Here is a 27,949-nt window from a genome sequence, read left to right on the forward strand (position 1 = left end):
CAGGACTGGAGGAGGTGCAGGCAGGACTGGAGGAGGTGCAGGACTGGAGGAGGTGCAGGACTGGAGGAGGTGCAGGCAGGACTGGAGGAGGTGCAGGCAGGACTGGAGGAGGTGCAGGACTGGAGGAGGTGCAGGCCATAAGGACCCACATGGTGTTGTCAGAGGAAGCCTTCACCACCAGCACCCTGCCCCAAGGCAAGCCCCCACGGAACCAGGGACTCCTGCCTCCTGCTCATTACACTGCCACAATTTTGGGAAAAGAATGCATTTTCTCTGAGCTTAGTTTTTACTTCCATGATTAGGGGAGGTGTCCTTATTATATCTTTTCCTCATAAAGTGAGTGTGATGATACAGTACGAGGAAAAAATAACATTCCTTGGAAGTACATGAGCTACAAAAAATGCACAGGACAATTATCCAGGCGTACTTCAGGGCTTCCGTGCTGCCTCCGTCATCCGTCTCTTCTCCACTTCACTCCAGCTGCTCCGCTTCAAGTCCCTGGAATTCCCTTTCTCTCCCACCCCACTGCCTGCTCACCACCCACTTCCTCCTGAAAGCTTCCCCCAGACTAAGCAGGAGAAGCACTGGCTGGCTGTCCCCACCATTAATACAAGTGGATTTACTCATCAGGGGTGACCACACCCTTTTCAGTCCTTTAGGTAGTCTTGGCTGTTTTTTATCAGTGGCCTCAGGCAAGACCTCTGTCTCTTCTAACTGGAGCCAACCTCACCACCTTGCAGGACTGCCGGTACCTTAGGTCACTCTACAGAGGGAGATGAAGAAGGAGCACAATCAGAAATGTTGAGAGAAAAGAGCAGACACGGAAGGATGGAGAGGCCCAAATCTCAATGAAAAAATAGGTTGAGCTTGTTTTCAGAGTCTCCCTGCACCAACCCTTCCGAAATCTCCTTCCTGAGCCTGCCCGAAGCCCCTCCTCAGCTTCTTTCTATCCTCCCCCACCCTCCTCCACTGTCCATCTACCCTCAGGGTCATCCAACACCCATTTCCTCATTTAACCACTGACTTTCTTGCTAATCAGCTAATTTACACCAAAGTACAAACAGCCCATGCTGATGTCCTGAGGTGATACTGACAAAAAGCATATTGAAAATGTTAAAAGGCTCTGCAGATAGCAGGAACCCACATGCTGATGGGGCAGAAGTCGTAGCCTGAAGGCATCATCTCTAACGGGGTGAGGGGAGCGGGGCTGAGAGGCAGGAGTTCTGGCTGGGACCTCTAAATCATGCTATACCCCCAGACAGTCTGGCAGGAAGCTTCCAAGGTCACTGCATAGGTAGAGAGCTAGAAAGGCCCTTCTGCACAGGGGACATGGGCGGGCGCAGAATGTGGAGGGCTAGTGAGAGTGAGAGAAGCTTGGGCGTGTAGCCGACTGGAAACACCAAAGTCAAGGAGTCCAGGAGACACAGTCAGGAGCAAGACCGGGGCCCGATTGTGCAGAGAAAGGGCAGGAGGTGAGTTCACTAGGCATGGCGTTGGGGCAAGGTGAGTCGGCAGAGACCTAGGCAGCTTCCAGAGCCTCCAAGAGAGACCAGCAGCAGCAGGAGGAGGTGTCCTGAGGAAGCTGGACTTCCAGGCGGTTGGGCTTTTCCTCCGAGTTTCCCTCTTGGCATCGTTACTGCCTCTTTCCCAAGTCCTGGCTGCTGAAGTATGAAGGGCCCTGAAATGAGGGGCCAGCTCCAACTCCAACCTCCCAAAGCCACGGCTTCCAGCAAAACCAGACAGGCCCAGGGCTGCCCTGAGGGGAGACAGAGCATCCGCACTCCCAGGCTAGCACCAGGGTCTAGGCAGCCATGGTCATGCTGAAGGCACGCCCTGGTAGGAGCCTCAGAGAGCCCTGAGTGCTTTCAGATTTGAAGGCCCTCCCCCTGGATCCCTCCTCAAGTGCCCTGGGCACTTCACTCCAGATAGGATCAACATTTACACCCAGGTCTCGCCCCGCTTCCTGCATGAATTGGACCCATGACAAGAGCCAAAATTTGAGACTCAGGCACAGCACCTCCCTTAGCCTCTGCATACAGCCACGGTAACAGGACTGCTTTCCAGTTTCCTCCCTAAACACACACACACACACACACACACACACACACACACACACACACACACACACACACACAAATCCATTTGCAAATGTGCCTCTTGGGTTCTGCTTGCCTTATAACCTTGGCTCAGAATCAGCCCTCTCTCTGCAGTGCTCATGCTCCCCGTTCCTGATGAAGCCACCACCATCCTTTGCATCCTCACCTTGTCCCCTCTGATACAAGCAGGCTGGCTCCCTGTTGCTAATCTTGCTTCTCTCCCATCCTGGGCTCACACCGCAACTACCATTACCATTTTGAAATAATCTGACCAAGTTATTCCCATTCTGGGACTTCCCACTCTTCTTAGGATGAAGATCAAATTGTCTAGCCTAACATTCAGGATCTTTCATGATCGAGTCCACACCTACCTGTCTGGACCACTTCATCTCCAAGCACTCATCCCCTGCTGGCCTTCCCCTATACCCTCATTGTACACACCATCAGGCCAGGTTCCAAGCACAGCAACTGAGTATTCTTTGGGAGGTTGGGGTGGAGATGATATATAAGCAATATTTCACATCTCTGTTCATTCATTGCAGACCCATTTAACTTGCCAGGCATTGTATAAAACATTGGGAATTAAAGCTAAACAGAATGTGGTTCCTTCCATCAAGCCCTAGGATTCACAAAGAAGGAAGACCTACAAAGAGAGAATGTAGACTAGTAAGGAAGGAAGACTGGTGTGAAAGCGACTAATAAGAAAAGAAGGTAGACTAGTGAGGAAGAAAGACTAACAAGGAGATAACTGAATAGGAGGAGAGTCAACGTGGAGGTATGAAGAAGGGCCCATGGAAGCAGAAGCCCTCAGCTCTGCCTAGAGCTGTCAGGGAGGTTCCCAGAGGACATGGCTTTTGCACGCATCTGGAGTTAACTAGGCATCTACCAATGGGCAAGGGAGGAAAGGAGACTCCAGGGAGAAAGGCAGTGATTTGTATGATCCATTACAATGGACCTCGGGCTTGGCTGGTTGAGATCATGGCCCTCCTGAGAGCAAGGACCACCAGCCTCCTTACTCTCCTTTTCTGTCCAGAGTCCTCAAAGGGAGCCAGCTACCTGGTGGGATTTGAGGGGCACAGAAAGGGCCCTGTCTGATGTATGGTGCACACTTTTTAACATGACCTACAAGGCCCTTCAGCATCTTTCTTGTCAACCTTCCCAATGTCATCTCCTGCTAGTGACTCTTCACTTGTGCACACACAGCCGCACACACAGCCACACACACACAGAAACCTCCAGAGAGAATGAACTGCCTGCAGCTCCCAGAAGGTGACCGGCTTTTTTGTTTCTTTGGTCTTTGGAATTATTTGCCATTCTGCCTCTAAACCTCTCTCCCTGACCCTGCAATGACCCCAAATCTCACTCTGTTAACAAGGTTCACCATTTATAATAACGTTAAAGGATTTTAAGCAAGAGAACAACGTAATCAGGTTGCATGAGAAAGACGGCCCTGGCCGTAGTGAGGTTAAACTGGGTGCCAGGAGAAGGATGGATAAATGGATGGGTGGGTGGGTGGGTGGGTGAATAAATGGATGGACAGATTCATTTTTTTAAATTATTTTTTATTTTTTGTGGCCCTGTGTCTAGAAAGGATGGACAGATTCCTAACTGTTTTTCTGATACAGGTACCCTTTATAAAATTCACAAAATTTTACTTCATTGGTCACACTGCTACTCGAAACTTCCATTGTCTTGAGGCTTACAAACAACTTGGCATTCAAAGACTTCCACACACAGCTGGTTGTTACATGTCTCTGCTGCCAAATCCCTGTAAGAACATTCCTCTTTAGTCAACCCTGTCCCCAAACTGATGCCTGCTTTGTGCCTATGCAGTTACTTCTGTTCGGAATGTCCTCTCCACTCATCTAAGTCCTACCCAGCTAAAGTCCTACTCCTGTACCAAGCCTTCCCTAACCACTGAAGAAAGTCCTCTAGAAGTTCAGAAGATTTGCCTTTTATATCTTTGTGTTCCTAGCACAGGGCTCTGGATGCAATAAGAGCTCTAAAAGCTTTCTGAGGTGACGATGTAGGGAATTGAGGAGTCCTTTCCTATGAGTGAATTTTGAAACAGGATAGATCCCCCGTGCTGAACTGAACGTAGAACTGCCCTACTAACAACTACAACGCTAATCGCTCATACCTTCTTACATGGGTCAGACACTTTTAAACACTTTACGTGTACCAATTTACGCAATCTTCATGATAACCCTGTGAGATAGGTATCACTGTTGTCACCATTTTACCGATGAGGAAACTGAAGCACAGAGAGGCCAGGTGAGTTGTCCAAGATCACCAGCACACTCACAGCCCACACTTTTCACCACTAAGCAATGCTGTGCAAAAGGAAGACAAATGGCCAACATTACTTGGTAAATCCCTTCGTGAATGGACATTCTTAACATCCCTCGGCCTTTAAAAAGACCTTTTTTACAAATAGCATTTGTAGTCACCGCTCAGACCCAAGATCCTAACAGTTAAGACCAAGAAAATAACAATAAGAGAGAATTACCTTATTGAGAATGCAATTGAATAAGAAACGCATTTCAGGAAGTACTTCCCTCAATGACGAAATCTACAAACTGTATGAGTTGCCTAAATGAAACCTACTCATTGGCAGCCCATCCTACAATGTGGTTTGGAGTGTGGCTGATGAGATTAAGGTACAAATGCCCCTCCTTGTATGTCATGAGGAAACAGCCAGTCTACAGCACAAAATTGGTCAAAACTGGTCTGTTCGCTCATTAATCATCACCTGTTTAGCAACAGATTTGCTCTGTCTGCTCTTCCATTGACATCCTGGGTGTACTCAGTGGGTTTCATCCACATCCTTCATCCCTCTCCACCACCATAAACATCTCCCATCTCTTCCTCCTGGGTATAGCCAAGATTGATGATGTCTTTCTTATTCTCATCTCTCCAAAGAAGGAACAGGTTTCTCCTACCCAAAATGGACTGGGACTGAGGTTAAAGCCTACAGCAGCTCTTCCAATCATGGCTCCCACTCTCAGCCTGCTGAGGCCTTAGGAACTGGGTTATAGAAGGTTGCAGCAGACGTGAGGGATAGGAACAATCCTGAGAATTTTATAAAATATCCCAAATATATTTATTTATAATCTGTAGAAAAGCACTCAGAAAATGCCTCTGTTATAGCTTTTTTAACTGATATGAGTAAATTCATATTGTACAGACGGTGAGCTTAATGGGCTGGTTGCACACTGCCTGAGACAGTGGTACCTATCTTGTTCATCACTGTATCCCAAGCCCTGATCATACGGCCTAGCACATATTCAACTTTCAATTATTACTATTTCAAAGGAATTTCAATAGTGAATATCCACCACAATGCTAGTACCATGTAAAAGTTGAGAGAATTGTTTGTGAATGCACTGAAGACACCCCTAGGGACATTATTACTGGGTCAGACTTCAAGGGTGACTGGATATACCATAATAACCAGTGGGGGGGAAACTGGAGGGATACGTTTTTTATTTTCTCATAATTTCTCTTCCATCAAGCTACTGTGGCCTAGCCAAACACAGATCGCTCTTACTTAAAACCAGGATATGTCTTCATTTGAGCATCTGTGAATTTATGGTCACCATATCCCAAAGGACAAAACTGGGAGAAAAGAAGTTCTGGAGAAGGGGCACAGATACATGCAAGTCCTATTCTGTGGGTAGAAAGAGCCTGCTATGGGAAGCCAGACTTAAAATATTAGGATTCTGCAACTGGAAAAAGACAAATGGGGACACAGAGTAGTTCTCAACCTTGGATATTCATTGGAATCCTCCAAAAAGGTTAAAATATTGATGTCTGGGTTTCACCTCCAGGGATTTGGACTAAATTTGTCTGGGGTGATTCTATGGTATAACCAGGATTGAGACCACTGGACTACAGAATCACTAACAGAATCAAAACAGTGAGCACAGATCTAGTCACAGGTCTCGAAATATTAGAAGAAAGAAGCACCACCATTTGGGTGGATTTATAGTTCCCTAATGACTAACGATGTTGAACATTGTTTTATGTGTTTATTTTTAGCCATTTGAATATCTTCTTTGGAGAAATGTCTGTTCAGAGCCTTTGCTTATTTTAAAATTAGGTTCATCCCTTTATTGTTGAATTATAAGAGTTATTTCTATATTCCAGATAGAAGGCCTTTATCTGATATATGACTTACAAATATTTTCTCCCATTCTGTAGGTTGTCTGTTCAATTTTCTTGACGGTGTCAAGAAAAGCACCTGCAACCAAAAATGCTGTTTTGGAGCATTTTTAATTTTTATGAAGTCCATTTTGTCTATTCTTTCTTTGATGTGTTATGGTTTGACTACTTGTGTCTCTTCCAAAATTCATGTTGAAACTTAACTCCGATGCAGCAGAATTAAGAAGCGGGTCCCTCCGGGAAGTGATTAAGTCGTGAAGGCTCTGCCTTCACAAATGGATTAGTACCATTATAAAAGGGCTCGAAGCAACTAGCTAGACCCTCTTTTTGCCCTTCTCCTCCCATGTAAAGACACAAAAACAAAGTGCCATCTTGGAAGCTGGGAGCAGCTGTCACCAGACACTGAATGCTGACACTTGATCCTGGACTTCCCAACCCAGAGAACTGTAAGAAATAAATTTCTGCGCTTCGTAAGTAAGCCAGCCTCTGGCATTTTGTTAGGAGTTAGCAAACTGAGACAGACGGCTTGTTTTCTGGTGTAACATTAAGAAAACATCACCTAAACCAAGGTTGTAAGGATTTACTCCTATGTTGTCTTCTAGTTTTATAGATTTAGCTATTATATTTACAGCTACAATTCACCTTGAGTTAATTTTTATGTATGAGTGAGTAAAGGGTCCAACTTCATTCTTTGTACGTGACTCTCTAGTTGAATTCAACATAATCAAAGCTCCAGAATTTTTATAGCATTATTTATTTTTTGTTTGTTTTTTGTTTTTTCTGAGATGGAGTCTCACTCTGTTGCTCAGGCTGGAGTGCAGTGGCACAATCTCAACTCATTGCAACCTCTGCTGCCCAGGTTCAAGCAATTCTCCTGCCTCAGCCTCCTGAGTAGCTGGGATTACAGGTGCCCGCCACCACATGTGGCTGATTTTTTTGTATTTTTAATAGAGACGGGGTTTCATCAGCTTGGCCAGGCTGGTCTTGAACTCCTGACCTCATCTTTTTTTTTTTTTTTTTTTTTTTCCGAGACGGAGTTTTGCTTGTTACCCAGGCTGGAGTGCAATGGCGCGATCTCGGCTCACCGCAACCTCCGCCTCCTGGGTTCAGGCAATTCTCCTGCCTCAGCCTCCTGAGTAGCTGGGATTACAGGCACACGCCACCATGCCCAGCTAATTTTTTTTATATTTTTAGTAGAGACGGGGTTTCACCATGTTGACCAGGATGGTCTCGATCTCTTGACCTCGTGATCCACCCGCCTCGGCCTCCCAAAGTGCTGGGATTACAGGCTTGAGCCACCGCGCCCGGCCTCTGACCTCATCTTGATCCACCCTCCTCGGCCTCCCAAAGTGCTGGGATTACAGGTGTGAGCCACGACATCCGGCCTAGGATTTTATTTTCACAGAATATTTACTTGGATGCAACATAATCAAAGCTCCAGAATTCTCTACCACAAAGTGATGGACATTTAGGTGTTTCCATATCTTGACTACTGTGAATAATGTTTCAATGAAGATGGCAGAGCAGATATCTTTACCAGGTGGTGATTTTACTTCCTTCAGTGTATACACCCAAAAGAGAAACCGCTGGGTCATATGGTCGTTCCACGTTTTTATTTCTTTAGCAACTTCAAACTGTTTTCCACAATGACTGCATTCGCACCAACGGTGTATGAAGGCTCCTTTTTCCCTACATTTTTTCAAAGAGTTATCTCTTTTTTATAATAGCTATCCTAACAGGTATGAGATGCTATCTCATTGTAATTTTAATTTGCATTTCCCTAATGACTGGTGATGTCAAGCACCTTTTCATACAGCTGTTGGCCATGTTTATGTCTTCTTTGGATCATCTGCCTATTTTTTTATTGGGTTATCTGTATTTTGGCTATTGGGTTGTGTGAGTTCCTTATACATTGTGAATATTAACTTCTTATCTGATATATGGTTCACAGGTATTTTCTTCCACCTCGTTGGCTGTCTTTTCATTTTGGCTTGGTGGTGGTGGTGGTGGTCTCTTTTTCATGGGTCACTTATTTCTATTTCTTTGTATGTCTAGCAAGTTGTATGGTATACTGTACATTGTGAATGATACAACATTATCTTCCTATCAAGAGGGTTAGAAATTTTTGTTTTACTTTCTAGCAGGGGAGCTCAATTACTGGCTGATGACTCTCAGCTTATGCAGGTGTTTGCTGTTATTGTTAGGGTATGTTGTGGAAAATCCAAGGTATTTTTCAAGATGCTGTAATCTGGTAGGGTTCAATCTCTAAACTCTCTCTTCCCTATTGATTCTTTCAAGGTTGTTCTTAGTGTTCTTCAGGGACCATCCAGAGTAAATTTTTCTCTACCGTGTGGTTCTTACTCCTAAAACGAAGCCCCTGGGGGCCTCAGCTACATGCCTGGGGTGTTAGAACACATGTGTTAGGGCACGGTCATGAGGCCTTGCCACTCTGGCTGGTATGGACTCTCAACATGTCCCAGGACCGTTCAACCTCTAGCATTTCTGTTCTGATCTCAGTGCTGTAGCAGCTTCTCTCTGGCAAACTCCATGTGCTTCACCCTGTGCATGTGAAGCCTCACTCTTAGCCAGGGACTCATGAAGGGTCCCCAAAGAGAACTCTGGGCACCTCCTTTCACATACGTTCCTCCTCTCTTGTGTTCTTCCCCATAATTTCCAGCCATTTAAGCTGCTCCAAATTTTTATCTCTATCTCCTCAGTTCAGTGGGATCCTTTCCTCCACCTGGACTCCAGATCCCTGGACCCCAGTAAACAGCCTGCACTGAGAGGGCTAGATTTCTGTTCTCTCAGGGATTGTACTTCCGTGCTGGTTGTTGTTCAGTGCCTGAAAATAATTGACTTACATATTTTCTCCAGTTTTATAATGCATGACAGAATGTCTATCGTACCAGGACCAGTTATTCCATTATTTCTGGAAGCAGAGGTTCATGACAGTCAGGTTTTTAATCAAAAGGTATTTTGTTAGCAAGTAGTTTCAAATTTAGATTATTGGCAAGGGCCAAAAATAACAGGACTTTCTGATGTCAATTCAAAAGTGATCCACACACTTTTTTTAAAAAAAGTAATGGTTTTATTTTATTTTATTTTATTTTATTTATTCATTTATTTTTGAAACAGGGTCTCACTCTGTTGCCCGGGCTAGAGTACAGTGGTGCGATCTCAGCTCACTGCAACCTCCACCTCCTGGGTTCAAGTGATTCTCCTGCCTCCCAAGTAGCTGGGATTACAGCTACATGCCTGGCTAATTTTTGTATTTTTAGTAGGGATGGGGTTTCACCATGTTGGCCATGGTTGGCCAGGCTGGTCTCAAACTCTTGACCTCAGATAATCTGCCACCCTCCTTGGCCTCCCAAAGTGCTATGTTTATAGGCGTGAGCCACCACCTGGCCTATTTTTCTTTTAATTAAGATAAGCTAAGATCCCAACCTTATTTCTTGTCCTGAGGTAGGCCACAGGAGCACCTGTAATGAAAGCCAAGACTTTTCTTTAAAAATAACTTTGTTTCCTCAAGAATACTTGATTCAACATAATCAAAAGCTCCAGAATTCTAAACCACAAAGCACAGAAGAGATGACTTTGCCTAGAGATGTCCCTCTGCTCCTCTTTTCAACATTTCAATTTGAGCACCTACTCAATGAAACACCCATTCATTGAGCACCTACCATGTGTCAGGCTGCAGTATGGATCAAAGATGAATTATATCCATCCCTGCCTTTGAGTTTCTCTCCCCACCTGTGGTATGCAGAAGTGTGAGGGGGGTTAAATCTGTCAGGTTGGTGGAAAATTGGGAGAGGCTCTGTCGAGCAAGGCTTTGAAGTATGGGATTTCACATGAACAGTCTCTCAGTGGACTGAGTTAATCTCTTATAAGTAGTTTATTATTATCCACACTGATGGTGAAGGATACCATATGAGTTGGAGTAATGCCCAGCTAGCTGATATAACACATAGACTAAAAAATAAATGAGAACAAGAAATAACAACAGTTCATTTCTTGCTAAAGTAATAGTTCTAAGTGGGTAAACAATTTGGTGGGATGGCTCTTTTGCACATTGCTTTTTAGAAATTCAGTGTGACGGAGGCTCTGCCGACTTTAACTATGACTTCCAAGGTGGCCCTGCAAGCTGCCGTGCCTGTTTTCTGAAAGGTAGAAAGAGCATGGAGGAACAGGCCTGGAAGGCTTCCAGGGACCAGGCCAGAGTAGCACATGTCACTGTTCAGATTCCTCTGGATAAAATTCAGTGTCAAAACCAATTGCAAGGGAGGCTAGGAAATAAGATCAAGATGTGTGTTCAGGAAGAAGAGGAGAACATGGATTTTGGTAAGCAGGTAGTAGTCTATCACGGGGCCCTACCAAAAATGAAAAGCTTGGTGTGTCATGTTCACACCTTATATTGTGTTAAAGTTATAGATTTCCACAGCTCTTTCCCCAAGTGGGCTCTGAGATCTCGCTTCAGCACCCAGGACAAGGCAGGGATGTGGTAAATGCTTATTAAATGGTTTTTAGATGGATGGTGAGCTGTGTGATGGTAGTTGGCCAAGAGATTCTGTTGCTCCTTGAGGTTCCTCCTGGAATGCCACAGATCGATGTTGTCAATTTAGAGAAAGATGCTTGCCTTCCCATTTGATATGGAAGGTGGGCCTGCCTCCAATACACCTATAAATTGGATCAAATCATTTAGGCACAAGTTAACTAAATTTAGCAGCATTTAGCATTTGAATTTAGTTAGATTCTGTAGAGCCCATTCCTGCCCCCCTGATTCTTTTTTTTTTTTTTTTGAGATGGAGTCTCACTCTGTCACCCAGGCTAGAGTGCAGTGGCGTGATCTCAGCCTACCGCAACCTCTATCTCCCGGGTTCAAGCGATTCTGCTGCCTCAGCCTCCTGGGTAGCTGTGATCACAGGCATATGCCACTATGCCTAGCTAATTTTTGTAAGTTTTTAGTAGAGACAGGGTTTCACCATGTTGGTCAAGCTGTTCTCAAACTCCTAACCTCATGATCCGCCCACCTCGGCCTCCCAAAGTGCTGGGATTAAAGGCGTAAGCCACCACGGATAGCTGCCCCTCTGATTCTTAAACTGGCATACGATCAATTCTGTAACATATGTTTTAGAAGTTGAAGAGCCACACAGAAGCTGTGCAAGTGGACGGTCCTCCCCATCACTGAGGCACACACTTCTATAGCCAGGGAGCCTAAGCATGCTGGCGGGTTTGCAAGCAGAAGAGCTTTGCCTTCTCCAGTGACAGGCTTGTTTCACTCCTGGGTTCATGCAAAGCCACAATAACATACAACTTCACATCCATGAGGATGGTGATAATCAAAAAGATGAATCATAACAACTGCCGGTGAGTTTGTGGAGAAATCAGAACCCTCCTAAATTGCTGGTGGGAATGTAAAATGGTACAGCCACTTTGGAAAATAGTCTGATAGTCAAAGTTAAACTCATGACCCAGCAACTCCTCTCCTAGATATATGCCCAAGAAAAATAAAAAGCATGTACACACAAAAACTTGTACTTGAAAGTTCATAGCAGTATCATTTATAGTAATCAAAAATGGGACACACAAAGGCCCATGAACTGGCAACTGGATAAACAAGATGTGGTCTGTCCACCCAAGGAAATATCCTTTCAGCTATAAAAAAGAATGATGTCCTGATATATGTGACAAACCACCTTAACCTTGAAAGCACTATAAAGGAAAGAACACAGACACAAAATGCCACATATTGTATGGTTCCACTTACATAAAATGTGTAGAACAGGCAAATCCATAGAGAGAGAAAGTGGATTTGCAGTCGCCAAGCGCTAGGGGGAGGGAGGAAAAATGAGTGACTGCCATTGAGTGTGAGGTTTCTCTTTAGGATAATGCAAATGCTTTAAACTAGATTGCGGCAATGGTCGCATAATTCTGTGAAGACACCAAAAGACACCAAACTCTACACCTTTAAAGGTGGTACAGGTGGTATTTGAATTGTGTCTCAATAAAGCTGTTTTTCAGTGGAACTCCTAGAATTAAAAATTACAATCAGAGAAAGAAAAATCTATTGGGTGGAATCAACAGCAAACTGGAGAAGGCAGAGAAAGGATCAGCGAAGTTAAAGATGGATCCACTAAAAGTAATCAGATCTAGAGAGCAGGGGACTAAGGACTGGAAAAGTTTAACAGCACCTCAGGAACTAGTGCGGCAATACCAAACAGTCTAACCTTCATGTGACTGGAGCTCCACAAAAAAGAGAAGAAAAACAGATCAAAAAACCGCTGAAGAAGGAAAAAATATAAAAAATAAAAATAAAAAAGTTGAATAAATAGTGGCTGAAGTCATCTCAAAATTTGATAAAATACAACAACTTGTAATAACAGATTTAAGAAGTCCAGCAAACCCAAGTTAAAAAAAAAAAACACACACCTAGATACATCAGAGTCAAACTACTAACAATCAAAACTGAATATCAAATCTTGAACACTACCATATTAAAAAGAGATTATACATGGTGAAACCCCGTCTCTACTAAAAATACAAAAAAAATCAGCTGGGCATGGTGGCGCGTGCCTGTAATCCCAGCTACTCAGGAGGCTGAGGCAGGAGAATTGCCTGAACCCAGGAGGCGGAGGTTGCGGTGAGCCGAGATCGCGCCATTGCACTACAGCCTGGGCAACAAGAGCGAAACTCCGTCTCAAAAAAAAAAGAAAGAGATTATACATTAATAAGATAATGAAGAATATTTAAATATGAATTTAGGCTAGCTTCTCACCAAAACAATGGAGGACCAAAAGAAGGCTGAGGGGGAGGGTGGAAAAAAAGCTGTAAAACCATTCATCTATATCCAATGAAGTATCTGTCAAAAATAAGGATGAAATAAAGACATTTTTCATAAAAACACAAGCTGAGAGAATGTCACCAGCAGAACTGCACCTCAAACAATGCTACAGGATGTTCTCCAGCTGAAGGAAAAGGATAACAAATGGAAATGCGATTAAGAATTCTTCCTGAGAACTCTTCCTGATGGAAGTGTCGTGCATTCCTTTCTTACACAGGGAAGGAAAAGGAGACTCAGAGTCACTGCTCCAAATGAACTATTAGCCATTGAGTGTTCCCTATGACTAAGTCGCTACTTTTAGAATTACAGGTTTAACCTATTAACTAGTTATGATGTAAATTCCATGGTTTTCAAATAGCATTTTTTAAAGCCTAATAGGGTAGAATGGACCAGAAAAGAATAAAACAAAAATACCCCTCCTTTAAAATGAAAAATAATATAATAAATGCCCATGTGATAATTAATACTCATTTTAAAAGCCTACTGAGGAAAATACAGCTCATTATGTTGGGCAATATTTTACATCAATATCACCATGAACTCGTGATATTTAGTGTAGATGAACCAGTCTGCTCTTATTAGACAATGAGAGCCATGTTACTCATCGTCTTCCCTTTCCCATTGAATGCCAAGAACATATGGCCTGAGCCACAAGACCCACACGACCTGGCTGACTCTTATGTCTCTCCCTGTTGATCCCTCTGCTGCAGCCACTTGGCGTCCCCACACTATTCCTCTTCAGCCCAAGCATCCCCTTGCCATGGGTTCTTTTGCCTTTACTTCCTTTGCCAGATAATTTTCCAGATATCTGCCTGGCTCGTTCCTTCATTTAAGGCAATTTCTGTTCAAATTCATCTCCTCAGAGAGGCCTTCCCTAACCACTTGGTTACGAATAGTGACGGAGAATGGACATTTCTCAATAGAAGATCTGTAAACAGACAACAAATGAGAAAACGCTCAGCATCACTAATCATCAGGGAAATGCAAATGAAAACGACAGTGGGATACCACCTTACTCCTGCAAGAATGGCTGTAACTAAAAAGTCAAAACTTATCATAGATGCCGGCATGGATGTGGTGAAAAGGGAACACTTTTACCCTGCTGGTGAGAATGTAAACTAGTACAACCACTGTGGAAAACATCATGGAGATTCTTTAAAGAACTACAAGTAGGGCCGGGTGCGGTGGCTCACGCCTGTAATCCCAGCACTTTGGGAGGCCGAGGCGGGTGGATCACGAGGTCAAGAGATCGAGACCATCCTGGTCTACATGGTGAAACCCCATCTCTACTAAAACTACAAAACATTAGCTGGGCATGGTGGCGCGTGCCTGTAATCCCAGCCTGTAATCTCAGGAGGCTGAGGCAGGAGAATTGCCTGAACCCAGGAGGCGGAGGTTGCGGTGAGCCGAGATTGCACCATTGCGCTCCAGCCTGGGTAACAAGAGCGAAACTCTGTCTCAAAAAAAAAAAAGAACTACAAGTAGAACTACCATTAGATCCAGCAATCCCACTACTGCAATATCTACCCAAAGAAAATGAAGTCATTATATAAAAAAGACACATGCATATGCATGTTTACAGTAGCTCAATACGCAGTTACAAAGATAAGGAGCCAACCTAAGTGCCCATTAACCAATGCGTGGATAAAGAAAATGTGGGATGTGGGGTGTGTGTGTGTGTGTGTGTGTGTAGTACGACTCAGCCATGAAAAGGAAAAAAGTAAGTCTTTTGCAACAAATGAATGGAGCTACAAGCCATTATTCTAAGTGCAGTAACTCAGGAATGGGAAACTAAATATCATATGTTCTCACTTATAAGTGGGAGCTAAGCTATGAGGATGCAAAGGCATAAGAATGATACCATGGACCTTGGGGACCCTGGGGGTAAGGGTTGGAGGAGGGGTAGGGGATAAAAGACTGCATATTGGGTACAATGTACAGTGTTCGGGTGACGGGTACACTAAAATCTCAGAATTTACCACCAAAAAACTTACCCATGTAACCAAAAAAATCCTGTACCCTAAAAACTATTGAAATTTTTAACACAATTTTTAAACAAATACAGATGGATTCTATTGTGTATTAGAAGCAAGATCACCGTCCCTAGCAGTCAAATACCTGCTATCCATACGCTCTAGCAATGACATGCATAGGGTGGGATGGGCTTCTCTCAGCCCACAGAAAGGGTCCACAGGATGGGTAGCTTTCCAGGAAATTAGACCCTTGTTACAAAAAATTATAGACACACCCCACAGTAGGCCCAAATGCCTCTCACCGGGCAGCCTTGTCCCACAACGGAAGATGAAGAGATGGCACACCTACAAACTGGACTAGAACCCGAGGCGTCTGTTTGGGTCCCACCCTTACCCCTCACACAGCCTCCACAGTAAACCAGCAAAGTAGCTCTAGTTCCCACATAGAAGCAACTCAGAGAAGAAGCAGTTGCTGGAAAGCAACGAATCAGGTGCTTGGCTCCAGAAATGCTGGGTGTACGGCAAGACACACTGAGAGGAGCAGACGAGCCCTGGATGCCCAGCAGCTGAGCCCGGGTGACAGAGCTGGGCAGGGGCTCTGATGCCAGGTCCCAAGGACAAAGGCCAGGCAGGTGGAGAGCCAAGAGGACCACAGTCCTCTGGAAGCACCTTCGCCTTGTGTGAGATCCTCCCTCCACCTGCTACCTGCCTTTGGGCTGAGACCTGACCTTCCTCAATGGGATCTTCTGCCCCAAGTGAGGTTCCACCTGGTCGTGGTGGGGTGGGGAGGGGTGGAGGTTATTTCTCCACATCTGCTCACAAAGTATCAGGCCTGTGACTGACACCACCTCCCAGTCCACTCAGCTCATTGTTCATGCCAAAGGAGCGGCACCTCCCTCGTCATGCCTCTCTCAAGAATTACCAGAAACACAACACCAACACCCGACAAAGTCCCTGTCCCAGGCAAAGTCGGTCCTGCCCAAAAGCAGTAGAAGAACGCGTCCTTCTCCATACTCCACCTCAGTTCGCTTTCCTTCTAAGAAAAGTTCCTGGGGAAGGTATAGCTGGGTTTCCCCACAGCCTGGGGTGTAAAGGACTGATCTGGGGACCCTTCCTGAATGCGGCTTAGGGAAAGATGCTGGAAGACATTTCTGAAACTGCCAGGCCACTCCAGGGGTGCCAAAGTCAAATTTGCTCTGTCCTCAGCGGACTGTTGCCGAGTTAAGCCCACTCAGCCTGGCTGTTTGCTAACCCTCAGATGCTCTAGGCTAAGAGTCTCTAGAACTTGTAACAAGAAACGGCAACACTGGAAATCAATAACCAATCACTGAGAAGCGGCCGCGCCAAACCTCCATTGACCTACCTTCCCTCTCCTTGATTTAAAAAAAAAAGAAAAAAGAAAAAAAAAAAAAGTCTCGGAAATTACATAGTCGTCCCTCAGAGACCCTACCCTGGGAAAACGGGGTCAACTTCCCGCCCCGCCCCGCCCAGGCTCCCTTGGGGGTCACCAGTCCCAAGGGTGGAGGTTCCGACGCCACCTCCTTCACTCCCTCCCTCCTCCCACCTGTCGGATGCCAGGACCAGGGTCCAGCTGGGAAACTCACCGCGCGGCCCGGGAGTGGCCATGGTGCCGACGCAGACCCCGCCGGCCGGCGGCCGCGCGCTCCTGGGCAGGCTTATGCCGCCGCGGGGCTAATTCCACCGCGGCTCAGCTCCGGCCCGGCGCCCGCCCCTCGCCGGCTGCCGCCTCTCCTCCCCCATCCCTCGCGGCCGCCGGCGCCGCGCAGCCCGAGCCCCGCTCTCCCCACTGCGCTCTGGGCGCCCGGGCCCTGGGAGCCGGGCGTCGAGAAAGGAGCGCGGTCCCGCGGCCGGGTTGAGTCCAGGACTCGCTCGGGTCCGCGGGGGCTTAGGGGCGAGACAGGAAACGCTGCCTGCTCCCCCCAGGCCCCGGCGACGCCGCACAACCTGCTTCCAGTGTAAAAATTCAGCCGGATTATCTCATGAACTGTCTGACTGATTAGTTTCCAATCCCGCCAGCAAAGCCTCCTTCCCGCCGCCCCAAAGGGTCATCCACTGTCCAGGGGTTATCCCAGGGGCAGGAGTGGGGGCGAGCCCCTTGACGCCGGATTCCCCACACCTGCCTTCAACTAGGTGGAGACCAGCTGTCCTCACCTTCCCCTAGGTTAAGCAGGACAAAAGGGAGAAGAGGCAGGGAGTAGGTGCACAAGGGACCCCAGAACAGAAGGAGGGGCTGCCAGAGGCAGGAGGAGGGGTCCGTTTTATAAGAGCTCCCCCATGAGACGCTGGGAGGGTTGAGGAGGGTTGAGGGCATAGATTAGGAAAGCTACATCCGTCCCCAGAGAGCAAGAGAAGTGCTACCTCCCCGGGATGGTGCAGGTACCTGGGCAGTGGGGTGGCAGAGAAAACTTCCAAAGGGCCATTCTGGATGATGGAATCTGCAACTCCTAGATGCCCAGAAGCAAAACTAGTTCATTAATACCATGGACCCTCAAAGTGAAGAAGTGCTATTTAAGGTCAGGTATGCCATTTGTGATCACTGACCTTCAGGCATGAAGATTTTCTCTCCTATATTGATAAGGTAGGCTGGTCATGATAGATTCCACTTTATAGAGAAGGAGCCTGGGGCAGCAAAGGGAAATAAGTGACACCACAGTTGAGGGCAGAGCCGAAGGAAAACCACAAGATGTGCTGTCCCAACCCAAGGCTTTATTCTGCCCACTAAAAGTACTACCCGCTCTGGGCTAATGCTTCTACGGGACTTCCTCTCTGCCCAACACCCTTCTCAGTGCCTTCCCTATGGTAGTTATTTTAATCCTAACAGTACGTAGATGAGGCAATCACTGCAGCGTGCCCATTTTACAGATGAGAGGACTGCAGTGTTAAATTTCAAGTAACTTGCCTCTAAGAGGATCCCAGGATTCCAAAGCAAGCCACCTGCCCCGGAGTCCGTGGCATAGCACTCTGCTGTTCTGCTCCTTTCTGTCCCTAACAACACCTTTCTCCCTACTTCCAGGGACCGTTCTCATGTCCTTTCAATCCCGAAACGATTAAAAAATGTTCTCACCGTTGCTCCTTCATTCATTCCCTTTCTTCTTTCCCTCCAGCAGTCTCTTAGTCCCTGTATACTACTTCCTTGAGACTCCCCTTAAAACATCTACATTGGGGCACTCTGTCTTGCCTGGTCTGAGGGTGAGTAACAAAACAGGGTGCCTGAAACCAGATGCAGACTGCACCTTTGGAACACCTGTAAATAAAGAAAGATTGCCAAGATGTTGCCCTGCGCACACTACCTCCCCCAGATTCTCTTTCTGCACCATTTTTACCCAGCTCCCTTCCATTGTTTTGGGTTTTTTTTAAATAATCAAAACGTGCAGTTTTCCAGTTCAGCTTTTTTCTCGATGGTAAAGTGTCATATCAGTAAACATGAGAAATTCAAGCTAGCAAGACACAGGCAGTTGGAAAATCAATGACCTATGCTGCAGAGGTAGCCTTCCTGCCGAATTTCTCTGGGGCTGATGCTTCCAATAACACCTTGTCCGCAGCTAGAGTGTTAGGCGATCAGGCAGAAGAGTGACAGTTAATTCCCTGTCCCTGGATCTGGTTTCCTACCAAGAGAGACTTAGAGGCTACCCACAATTGGGAGTGGGGTGATGGAGAGACAGCAACCTTTGAATTATTGAGTAGGTATATAAAACTTCTATCCATTCTTCCTCCCCTCTGCCCACTAAACTCCCCACCAAACCTACTCAGCATAATCTATGCCATTTTCCTGTAATGTGGCTTCTCTTGAGGTTAAGCTCAGGCAATAACAGAAACGGTGGAAACTCAGGGATGCAGCAGCCCCTGGTCCCCGTGTCGGCAAGGGAAGAATGTAAGCGACGGGGATCGTGTAGCTCTGATGGAGTGGCCTGGGAGCTCTTACCCAGGTTCTGCCACCCAGCAGTTATGACCTTTGGCAAGTCACTTGAGTTCTCTGAGCCGCTTTCATCCTTTGTAAAGGAGTGGAGGAGGGACAGTGGACTAGACGATGTCCAAGTCCCTTTCGGCTCCATCATCCAGTACTTTCAATGACCTGAGTCTCTCCTGTGTCAGAAGTATTTGGAATGAAAATCAATTCTTCATCAAATTCCTGTAACCCAGGACATCCCCTTCCTTCTCATGGGCATTCTCCCCAGTAAGAGTCCCCACCATCTTGCCAGCATGAACATGAAAACTCTGCCGTAAATTTTAAGGAAGGACCATCTCTAACTGCAGGTGATAGTACCAGTTAGTGATCTGGGGACAGAGTGATGTTTGGTGTTATCTACACCACTTCCTCTTCCACTGAACGACGTCTGGAGTACGTAGGGCCTTGGCATCAAGGGTAAAGCCTGAAAGAAACCCAACTGGTCCAGCCTTCATGACCAAGGAAATCCCTAACGCTCTGCTGTCAACATTAGAGTCTCTTACTTCCCACGGTAAGCCTTGATTTCCCCAGTGTTATTCTCACCACTTCTTACGTGATTATAGAGCAATTTACAGTTACCCAAGGACCTGCAGGCCTTATTTTAGGCTGAGATTGTTTATCTTCACTCCCTTATGAGTGAGATTAACATTCCTGTTTTCCAAATGAGGAAACTGAGTCTAAGAACTATTAATGGGCTTGTTTGAGGCCACACAGCTGGGCAAGGGCCATATGTGGAGCCCAGGTCTGCCTCCAAGTCTGGGGCTCATGCCCTCAGGCTTAGCTGGGGGACCACACTGCTGCACCTGCCAGCTCCCTGTTTCCAGGTCCCCCTCAGTCCTCAGCGCCTCTCCCTCCCACAGGGGCCACTATGGGTACCAGAAACTCTATGAACCACAGGCTCAGAGAAATCCTTGCACACCTGGCCAGACACCACCTCCACATTGCCAGCCATGTGACAACAACAGTGTCTATCTCAGCAGGAGCCTGGCTCCAGGGCCCACACCTCTGCTATGCTCAGAAGCCCCTCCATTTAGAGATTAGAGAACCCAGTGGTCCCGGGAAAATCGCTTTTACTTTGGGCTGAGTTTTGGAAGAGGCCTACCCGACACTATGCCTTTCCCGCCCCTGGAGGCAAGGGCATCACTTTTTCCCAGAGGTTGGCAGTATCCCGCACTGACGCTGAGGCTTGCGATGGGGCCTGAGGGGCTTCCTCCCTCAGAACCACTCTCAGAACTCAGCCCCTGCCCACAGTTGCCATCTCAGCCCTAAGACACGGTGCACCAGCAGCCTTTCACAAGATGAGAGTTGAGCCTTTATTGTGGGCCCAGAAGGGCACAAGAGCAGAGCAGGCAGAGGACTGGCAGCGCTCTGGCCTGTCAGGCCAAGGCAGGCAGCAGCAGGCACCCATGCAGCTGCAGCAGCCTCACTTGCTGCACTTCCTGGGAGAACATTTGCACTGCATGGCGTTGAGAACCTCATGGTACACAACAGAGCCATTGGTGCAGCGCAGGGGCACCCTCATGGGCTCCGTCCGTGTCGGAGAGCAGCAGGAGCACTGGTCCTGCACATCCTCGATGTCAATGGAGTACATGGCTTTGCTGGCACATTTGCCCTGCAAGAAAGCAAAGGAAGATGGGGGATTCACAATGGTGGGAAGTCCCAGCCTAGGCAGGGCTCTGGGGCAGCCTGCTTTCTCCCTGACCCCGCCAAGCAAGGCAGGTCTGATCTCACCCAGAAGCACTCAGGACAGCTGGGCAATTTGTAAAGGGAGGTCAGAGGGACATCTGACACGTCCTCCACTCTACAGCAATAATATCACACCCACATCCCTCCAGCTGCAATTTTTATGCACGTTAATGCATAAAATGTTTTATGCGTGATTATGCATGTTTTATGCAGGGAATTTTTATATATGTTTGATTGATCTTCAGGAAATGTAGCCTCCATCTTGCATAAATAACTTTCCATTCTCTTTAAAGGATTTGTTGAGTATTTCTTCCGTTTTTGTTTTTCCTGTAGTCAGAAGTTCCCAGTTACTTCAATAAGACATTTACTTTAAAAAAGAAATGCTTCCAGTTTATTTCCCTTCTCCTCCCTATGAATTTTCCAGATCCTTCTAGAATGTAACTAAGGAGATGTATCCAAGCATGGGGAAGGCTCAGCCCTCCCCACCCAGGCCTTATTGAAGCAGAGCCCTTACCTGGCAGTAGTGGATGTCCACCTGTACTTCAGACTTACAGCTTCCCACCTTGACATACTGCAGGCGGGCAGTGATGTCTTTGCACTCGGGCACCTCACCTGTAATAGGACAGGTGAAAGGTCAAACTTGAGGACTGGCTGGGGTTCTACAGGACACTCTTCAGCCCCAGTGCCCTCACTGGACTGGAACTAGGTCCCTTTCACAGTAACCAAATAACCAAAGCCAGCCACAGGGAGGGAATTCAGTTATCCTGGTTCACCTTGGCCGTTCCTGGCCCCATATATGCAGAGATACAGTTATTGCTGGACTTACTTAATAGTAGAGTTTTAATTGCAGGAAGAGCCTAAATTCACTGTGCTATGGTGATGTAAATGAGCAAGACTTGCCTTTATATCATTGCAGACTCTAAAAACCAAAATGGCTAAAGCGATCCTCTTGTGCCTGTAACTACATTCAGAAGCTAATGGGCAGTGAAGTAGCCAGTAACTACAATGACCATCTATTCATCCCTCCCTTGGGGTAAGAGGAGAGGCAAAGTCGTGGTGATATAAGGGCACATCCTGCCTCTGTGGGGACCAAGAAGATCCCCAGGCACCTTGTGAAGGCCTCTCTTTGGTACTGCTGACTCCGGGTTGCTGACGTGGGTTTCCTTTGGCACAGGAGTTAGTGGCATTCAGATCGGAATCTCTACTTGGCCCACTGGGAATTCAAAAACGTAATGCTAGCTTACCATTCCAATCTGAACACTGGGAGTTTCCTGTCCTTAGATGACTCCAAATCTAAATCAACCCTAACTACATATTAATCTGCCTCCCAATTTCCAGATAATTTCATTGTAAAAGGGAAAGCCTGCCAATTACCTTAAAAGGATGAATAAGAAAAACATATTTAGGTCAACATACTATATTACATTGCTGTGGATTTAAATCCCTGAGGCTGGCTTATTGTCCTCATTAAGGATCTCAAAGTCTCCTGAAGACATTGACCAACAAAGGCCCTTTGTGGTGCTTTTGAAGGTAACAGTCCCTTAACCAAATTCCACATGCAGTGTGCCTAGAGAGAATTCTTCTCCTCTGATGGTTTCCTAACTTCACATTCTTAAACCATTCAAATGGGAATCACAGAAAGACATGCTTTCAGAGTGTTTCCTGGATCTGAGATTTGGTTACAGCAATGGCAGGGGCTGTCATAGTAAGCCATCAAGAAAAGAAGGAATGACTGAAGGCTGAGGGATTTCATGTTTTCACTCTTCCTTTCTCTGCCTGAAAATAAGCACGGACCTGTGAACCCAGGACAAAAATATAATAATAAACCCTAGCCTAAAAATAATTAGTCCAGGCAAGTAATTCTATATTCAGAAAATTCGGCATTAGCTCATGAACACACGCGTGTATGGGAAGAACACTGTCTCATGTGCAGACTTGTGTCTCGTCTCCAAAGCCGCTGCTGTGAGCAATGAGAACCAATCGGTATGACACAACTGCAAGGTCAAGAGGAGCTCAGAGTGAAGACGTGGGGGGAAACAAGCCAGCCCCCATAGCACCTGTGGGCTGTTGTCAGCCAGCTGGTGGCTTCCCTTTCTCTTTGGGACGGCTTTAGCACACTCATGAATAGATACGTGTTGAGAGTCAACTCCGCCAAGATCATAGATCCGAGGTGCCTGTCTTCAAGAAGCTTTGGTTGGAGAGGGAGCACATTGTCCCAGGGCAGGACTACGTGCAATCAAAGACCCTATGAGGGGAAAGGCAGGTAAGAAGCTAGAGACAGGAGGGAGCTTGCAGGAGGAAAGAGAGTGCTCCATGGGCATCTGAAAGGGGTCTCAAGAGGACAGTCTGATGACATCCAGGAAGGGGAGGCTGCTCCCTGCAAGACTGAACATAATGACTGACCAGTGGTCAGAAATACGTTTTTGGAATACAGCTTACTCCAAAGAACAGTCACTGGGCTTGCTCTAATGGGCTTCAAGGAGCAAGCTGAGAAAAGCCAGTAGGCTTGCTCTGATGGGTTTCAAAGGACAAGATAATAGTAATGTACTCACATCTGTCACAGCAGGTGCCTGGAGTTTTCATAATTTTACCCTAAGAAAACAGCAAAATCACAGGTTAGGCACAAACAGTACAGAGCGGACAACTTTCAGGTCGCTCCAGGCCAATTTTTAGCTGTGAACTCACAGCCCTGGGCTTCAGTGTCCAGATGTAAACTATGCTTTCCTACCATAAATGTGAGCAGCACGACCACCCTACCTGACCGGGCTGAAACAATTTTGATTACTCTGAACTCTCTTCCAATTGAGTCATCAGGATCATCATTCCCAGGGAGACTGGAAATCAGTTTGCTCCTATTTAAGAATCAAAAGTCAGCCTTCCTCAAGGAAACTGCTTTTTTTTTTTTTTTTGGGGACAGAGTTTCGCTCTTGTTACCCAGGCTGGAGTGCAATGGCGCCATCTCGGCTCACCGCAACCTCCGCCTCCTGGGTTCAGGCAATTCTCCTGCCTCAGCCTCCTGAGTAGCTGGGATTACAGGCATGCGCCGCCATGCCCAGCTAATTTTTTGTATTTTTAGTAGAGACGGGGTTTCACCGTGTTGACCAGGATGGTCTAGATCTCTTGACCTCGTGATCCACCCACCTCGGCCTCCCAAAGTGCTGGGATTACAGGCTTGAGCCACCGTGCCCGGCCCGGAAACTACTTTTTTAACATCCTGTATTGTGGAGAATTTTATCTCTCCATAGGCTTTGATTTTATAAGCCCACTGATTCTTCAAGTAGGCCAGAGATCTGCCTTGGACACTGGGAAATTATGCCAGAGCTAGGATCCAGGCTGTTCAGAAGGATCGTGTTCTTAGAGATTGAGACAGTAAAGAGGAAAGCAGGGTGAGTACTCACTCCCTCAGCCAGACACTCGTGTTCATCAAAGGGTGGGCAGCTGGTGACCCTCTTCTCCCAGATGTACTCGCCCATCTCATTGACCTTACAGGAGTGACTGTCACAGCCATCCTGGAGCGTCTCATCACGCTGGAAGGAAAGAGGAGTAAAGTCAGAGACAGTGTTTGGTTCACAAAGCCACTTAAACCATGAGCTTGACCCCACGGAGCTGAGGAAACAATCTGGAGAACCATGATACAAGAAGGAGACGGGGTATTACAAAGCCCCCACACCCAGAACACAGACCAGAATTGGAGTCTCAGTTTTACACTTATGTCCATGAGCAGGGCTGCTTAACGTAGACAATATGTAGACTCTTCTGACCAGTTAAATGCTTAAAGGATTGAGATACAGCAACAGCAAACTGGCTGGTCGGTAAGTGAACTAGAGATGAACCAAGGGCACTACCTCCCAGCACCCCCAGCTAGTCCTGACTCCATAGCTCAGAGTTTGTTTCCCCCGACTGCCTGTCCAGTCTTACAGACTCCCAAGGCTAGAGAAAATCTTAAAGATCAACCAACTCCAAATCACGTGGCCCTCCACCAACTACACTCTTGTCAAGAGAAGCAGCAAAATAACTAAATAATTCAGAAAATTCTGTGCCTGCAATAAGTCATCTGTCTTTTCTTTATAAAATCAGAAAGAAGTGGAAAAAGAAGCTGATGCTGAACCAAACTGAGTCCCTCTTTCTTGAAGAAAAATGTCCAAAAAAGGAAGCAAGATGGTGACATGAGAGGGAGCCCCGACGTTCAGCTCGCTCCTACCTTCAGGGTCATGATCTGCCCCCCTCTCAGCTGAATGGTGCACACTGTAGGCAAACACTTCCCGCAGCATTCCCCTGGGTTTTCTTCTTCCTTGTAACCCTGTATCCAGAGGGGGAAAAAGCAGCCGCAGTTAACCTCCCTTCAACATCCCAATGATAAGTAGGCTTACTTTGCTGGCCTCTTACCTCTCCTATCCGGTAGTTTCACCTAGAATTCAGAAAGTCAACATACAACCAGCTTTTGCCGGTTCTCAGTCCCCTACGTAGCATTCCTTCCCTCACTCAAGTTGTGGCAGCCAGAACTATTAAATTAGCCCGTTTCCCTGAGCTTCAGACTTACAAATTCAATTGTTTCCTGGACAATTATTTTACCGTCATCTTGAGACTTGCATCCAAAAGGAAATTGATTTTGGCCCTAACTCTCATCCTTCTCTGGTATTCCCTATGTTGGTAAATGGTGTTATCACCCAGTCTTTCAGACAAGAAATCTGAGAGTTATCCTTGACTTCACCCTTTTTCTCATTCCCTGCTTAGCACCAAATCTTGCCAAAAATGTATCTCAGACTCATCCATTGCTTGTCCTAACCTGTCTCCTCTTTCATCATCAAGTCTATACAACCATTATCTACCAGAGATTCTGGTAATAGTCTTCTTTTGTCTTCCTACCTTCATTCTTGCTCCCCTGCTACAGGTCATCACACATCTGCCAGAATGACCATCTTGAAGCCTAGGTCTACTCCTGTCACTCGTCAGCTTAGAAACTTCAGATGAAGGTCCAGCTCTAGTTATGACACAGTGGCTTGTATTGGACTAACTCTCCTGCAGATGATGATTATAAACAATTAACTAAATATTTAAAGCAACTGTTCAAAAGTACCGGAAGAAGACCAAAATCAAAAATGAAGTATAGATTATTGGATCCTTGAAATGCAGAATCATAATGGACAAGATGCATGTTTAAATGGCTTTTCCCACAAGGACTGTCTGTCTGCCACTGGACAGCCAGAACTCAAGCAGAAAACCGTAGTTGTATTTGCCTGAGGACTCAGCAGGCAGAGCTTGGAACTGCTAGAATAGCTGGAAACTGAAGGGAAAAACATCAGAAAAGAGGAAGTCAGAAAGAAGAAGCCCCCAAATCTGCATATAAACTCCTCTGAACTCTTTGGTTGATCCCTTAATTAGACATCTATATTAGAGCTACAAGGAGCCCAGAGACAAAACAACAGCTAGAAAGCTCAAAGACCTGAGAAGACATTTCAGTTGCTACACACCACACAGGGGAGTTTGCAGTCTGAATTCTAACAAGTTGGAGGGGCTAGGTAAACACCTAGGTTTCCACTGGAATTTCATAAGGGCCACCCCTTCAGAGTAAAGACTGTGTATCAGGACTAAAATATTCAGCCTAGGGCTAAGAAAAATGCTGAAATAGATCCTCTTCAATGTAGTTTAAAAATCAAGACTTCTGTAGTTCAAAATGAACCACCAATAATCTAACCACCTTCTAGAACCAAACATAACCTTTATTATAAAGAAACAGTGGAATTAAGAGTCTCTTCAACATATCTTCCACCAATGTCTAATACATAGTAAAAAAAAAAAAAACTTCATGCAAAGAAATAGAAAAATTTGATCTACACCAAGAGAATCATCACTCAATATAAACAGACACACAAATGGCCCTGATATTGCAGTTAGCAGGCAGGAAACTTAAAATAACTATGGTAAACATGTTAAAGAGTTTAAAGGAAATGATGGATATGATGGAAAAAGAGACAGGGAATTTTAGGAACAACCTGGAAACTTTAGAAAAAAATCAAATGGAAATCCTAGAACTAGAAAACACAACACTCTAAATCAAAAATTTACTGGATTGGATTAACTGCAGACTGGACACAAGAAAAGAAAAGGATCCTTGAATTTTGAATTTTAAGATAGATCAATAAAAATTGCCCAAACGGAAGCAAGAGAGGAACAAAGATGCAAATATACATATACAGAGCCCCAGGGACCAATGGAATAGTATCAACTGTTTAATAATATATGGTCATGAGTTACAAAACAATGTTTCAGTCAACAACAGACTGCATGTATGACAATGGTCCCATAAAATAATAATGGAGCAGAAAAATTCCTATCGCCTAGTGACTTAATAGAACAACACATTATTCACCGGTTTGTGGTGATGCAGGTATAAACAAACCTACTGTGCTGCCAGTCATATAGAAGTATAGAACATTGAATTATGTACTTAATAATAACAAAGAACTATGTTACTGGTTTATCAATATTTTGGAGATACTCCTATTAATTAAAAATATAAAAAAGTTAACTGTAATACAGCCTCAGGTAGATCCGGTGAGAGTATTCCAGAAGAGGACATTGTTATCACAGAAGACAGCCACCATGAGTGTTACTTCCCCTGAAGACTTTCCAGTGGAACAAAATGTGGAGGTAGAAGACTGATATTGATGGGCCAACCATGGGTAGGCCTAGACTATTGTGCATGCTGAGTTTTCATTTTTAACAAAATAGTTTAAAGATTTTTTTTAAATGCCTATAGTTCCACCTGTTTGGGAGGCTGAGGCAGGAGAATCAGTTGATCCCAGGAATTTGAGCTGCAATGAGCTATGATAATGCCTCTGCACTCCTGCCAGGGTAACAGGATGAGACCCTGTCTCAAAAAAAAAAAAAAAGGTAAAAAAGTTAAAAATTTTAAAAATAGGAAAAAGCTTTTAAAATAAGGATATAAAGAAAAAATATTTTTGTACAGCTGTACAATGCGTTTGTGTTTGAAGCTAAGCGTTATTACAAGAATCAAAATGCTCTTAAAATTTTAAAACTTCATAATGTAAAAAAATCTACAGTGAGCTAAAGTTAATTTATTATTGCAAAAAAAATCATTGCAAAGAAAAATTAAAGAAGACTGCTAAGATGTGAATGTGTGTGTCCCTCCAAATTCCTACGTTGGGATTTAAACTCCAAGTGATGATATTAAGAGATGCAGCCTAAGTGATTAAGTCAGGAG

The 27,949-nt window shown here is 45.5% G+C and overlaps 2 protein-coding genes across 4 annotated transcripts in view; both read right to left on the minus strand.

Annotated features, from left to right (window-relative positions):
* Positions 1 to 18,393, minus strand: part of ANO2 (anoctamin 2) — a 391,299-nt gene extending 372,906 nt beyond the window's left edge. For both annotated transcript variants that reach the window (XM_032254535.1, XM_032254534.1), the window contains exon 1: positions 16,676 to 18,393. In XM_032254535.1, coding sequence (XP_032110426.1) covers positions 16,676 to 16,697 — 22 coding nt within the window. In that variant the 5' untranslated portion in view covers positions 16,698 to 18,393. The remainder of the gene's footprint in view (positions 1 to 16,675) is intronic.
* A 1,939-nt stretch (positions 18,394 to 20,332) lies between these two features.
* Positions 20,333 to 27,949, minus strand: part of VWF (von Willebrand factor) — a 171,836-nt gene continuing 164,219 nt past the window's right edge. For both annotated transcript variants that reach the window (XM_032254537.1, XM_032254536.1), the window contains exons 48-52: positions 24,926 to 25,024; positions 24,123 to 24,251; positions 23,277 to 23,316; positions 21,239 to 21,336; positions 20,333 to 20,650 (exon numbers count right to left, since the gene is read on the minus strand). In XM_032254537.1, the coding sequence (XP_032110428.1) occupies positions 20,462 to 20,650; positions 21,239 to 21,336; positions 23,277 to 23,316; positions 24,123 to 24,251; positions 24,926 to 25,024 (555 nt within the window). In that variant the 3' untranslated portion in view covers positions 20,333 to 20,461. The remainder of the gene's footprint in view (positions 20,651 to 21,238; positions 21,337 to 23,276; positions 23,317 to 24,122; positions 24,252 to 24,925; positions 25,025 to 27,949) is intronic.

This window comes from Sapajus apella, unplaced genomic scaffold (genome assembly GCF_009761245.1).
Source record: "Sapajus apella isolate SASKATOON/1434 unplaced genomic scaffold, GSC_monkey_1.0 scaffold86, whole genome shotgun sequence".
Taxonomy (NCBI): domain Eukaryota; kingdom Metazoa; phylum Chordata; class Mammalia; order Primates; family Cebidae; genus Sapajus; species Sapajus apella.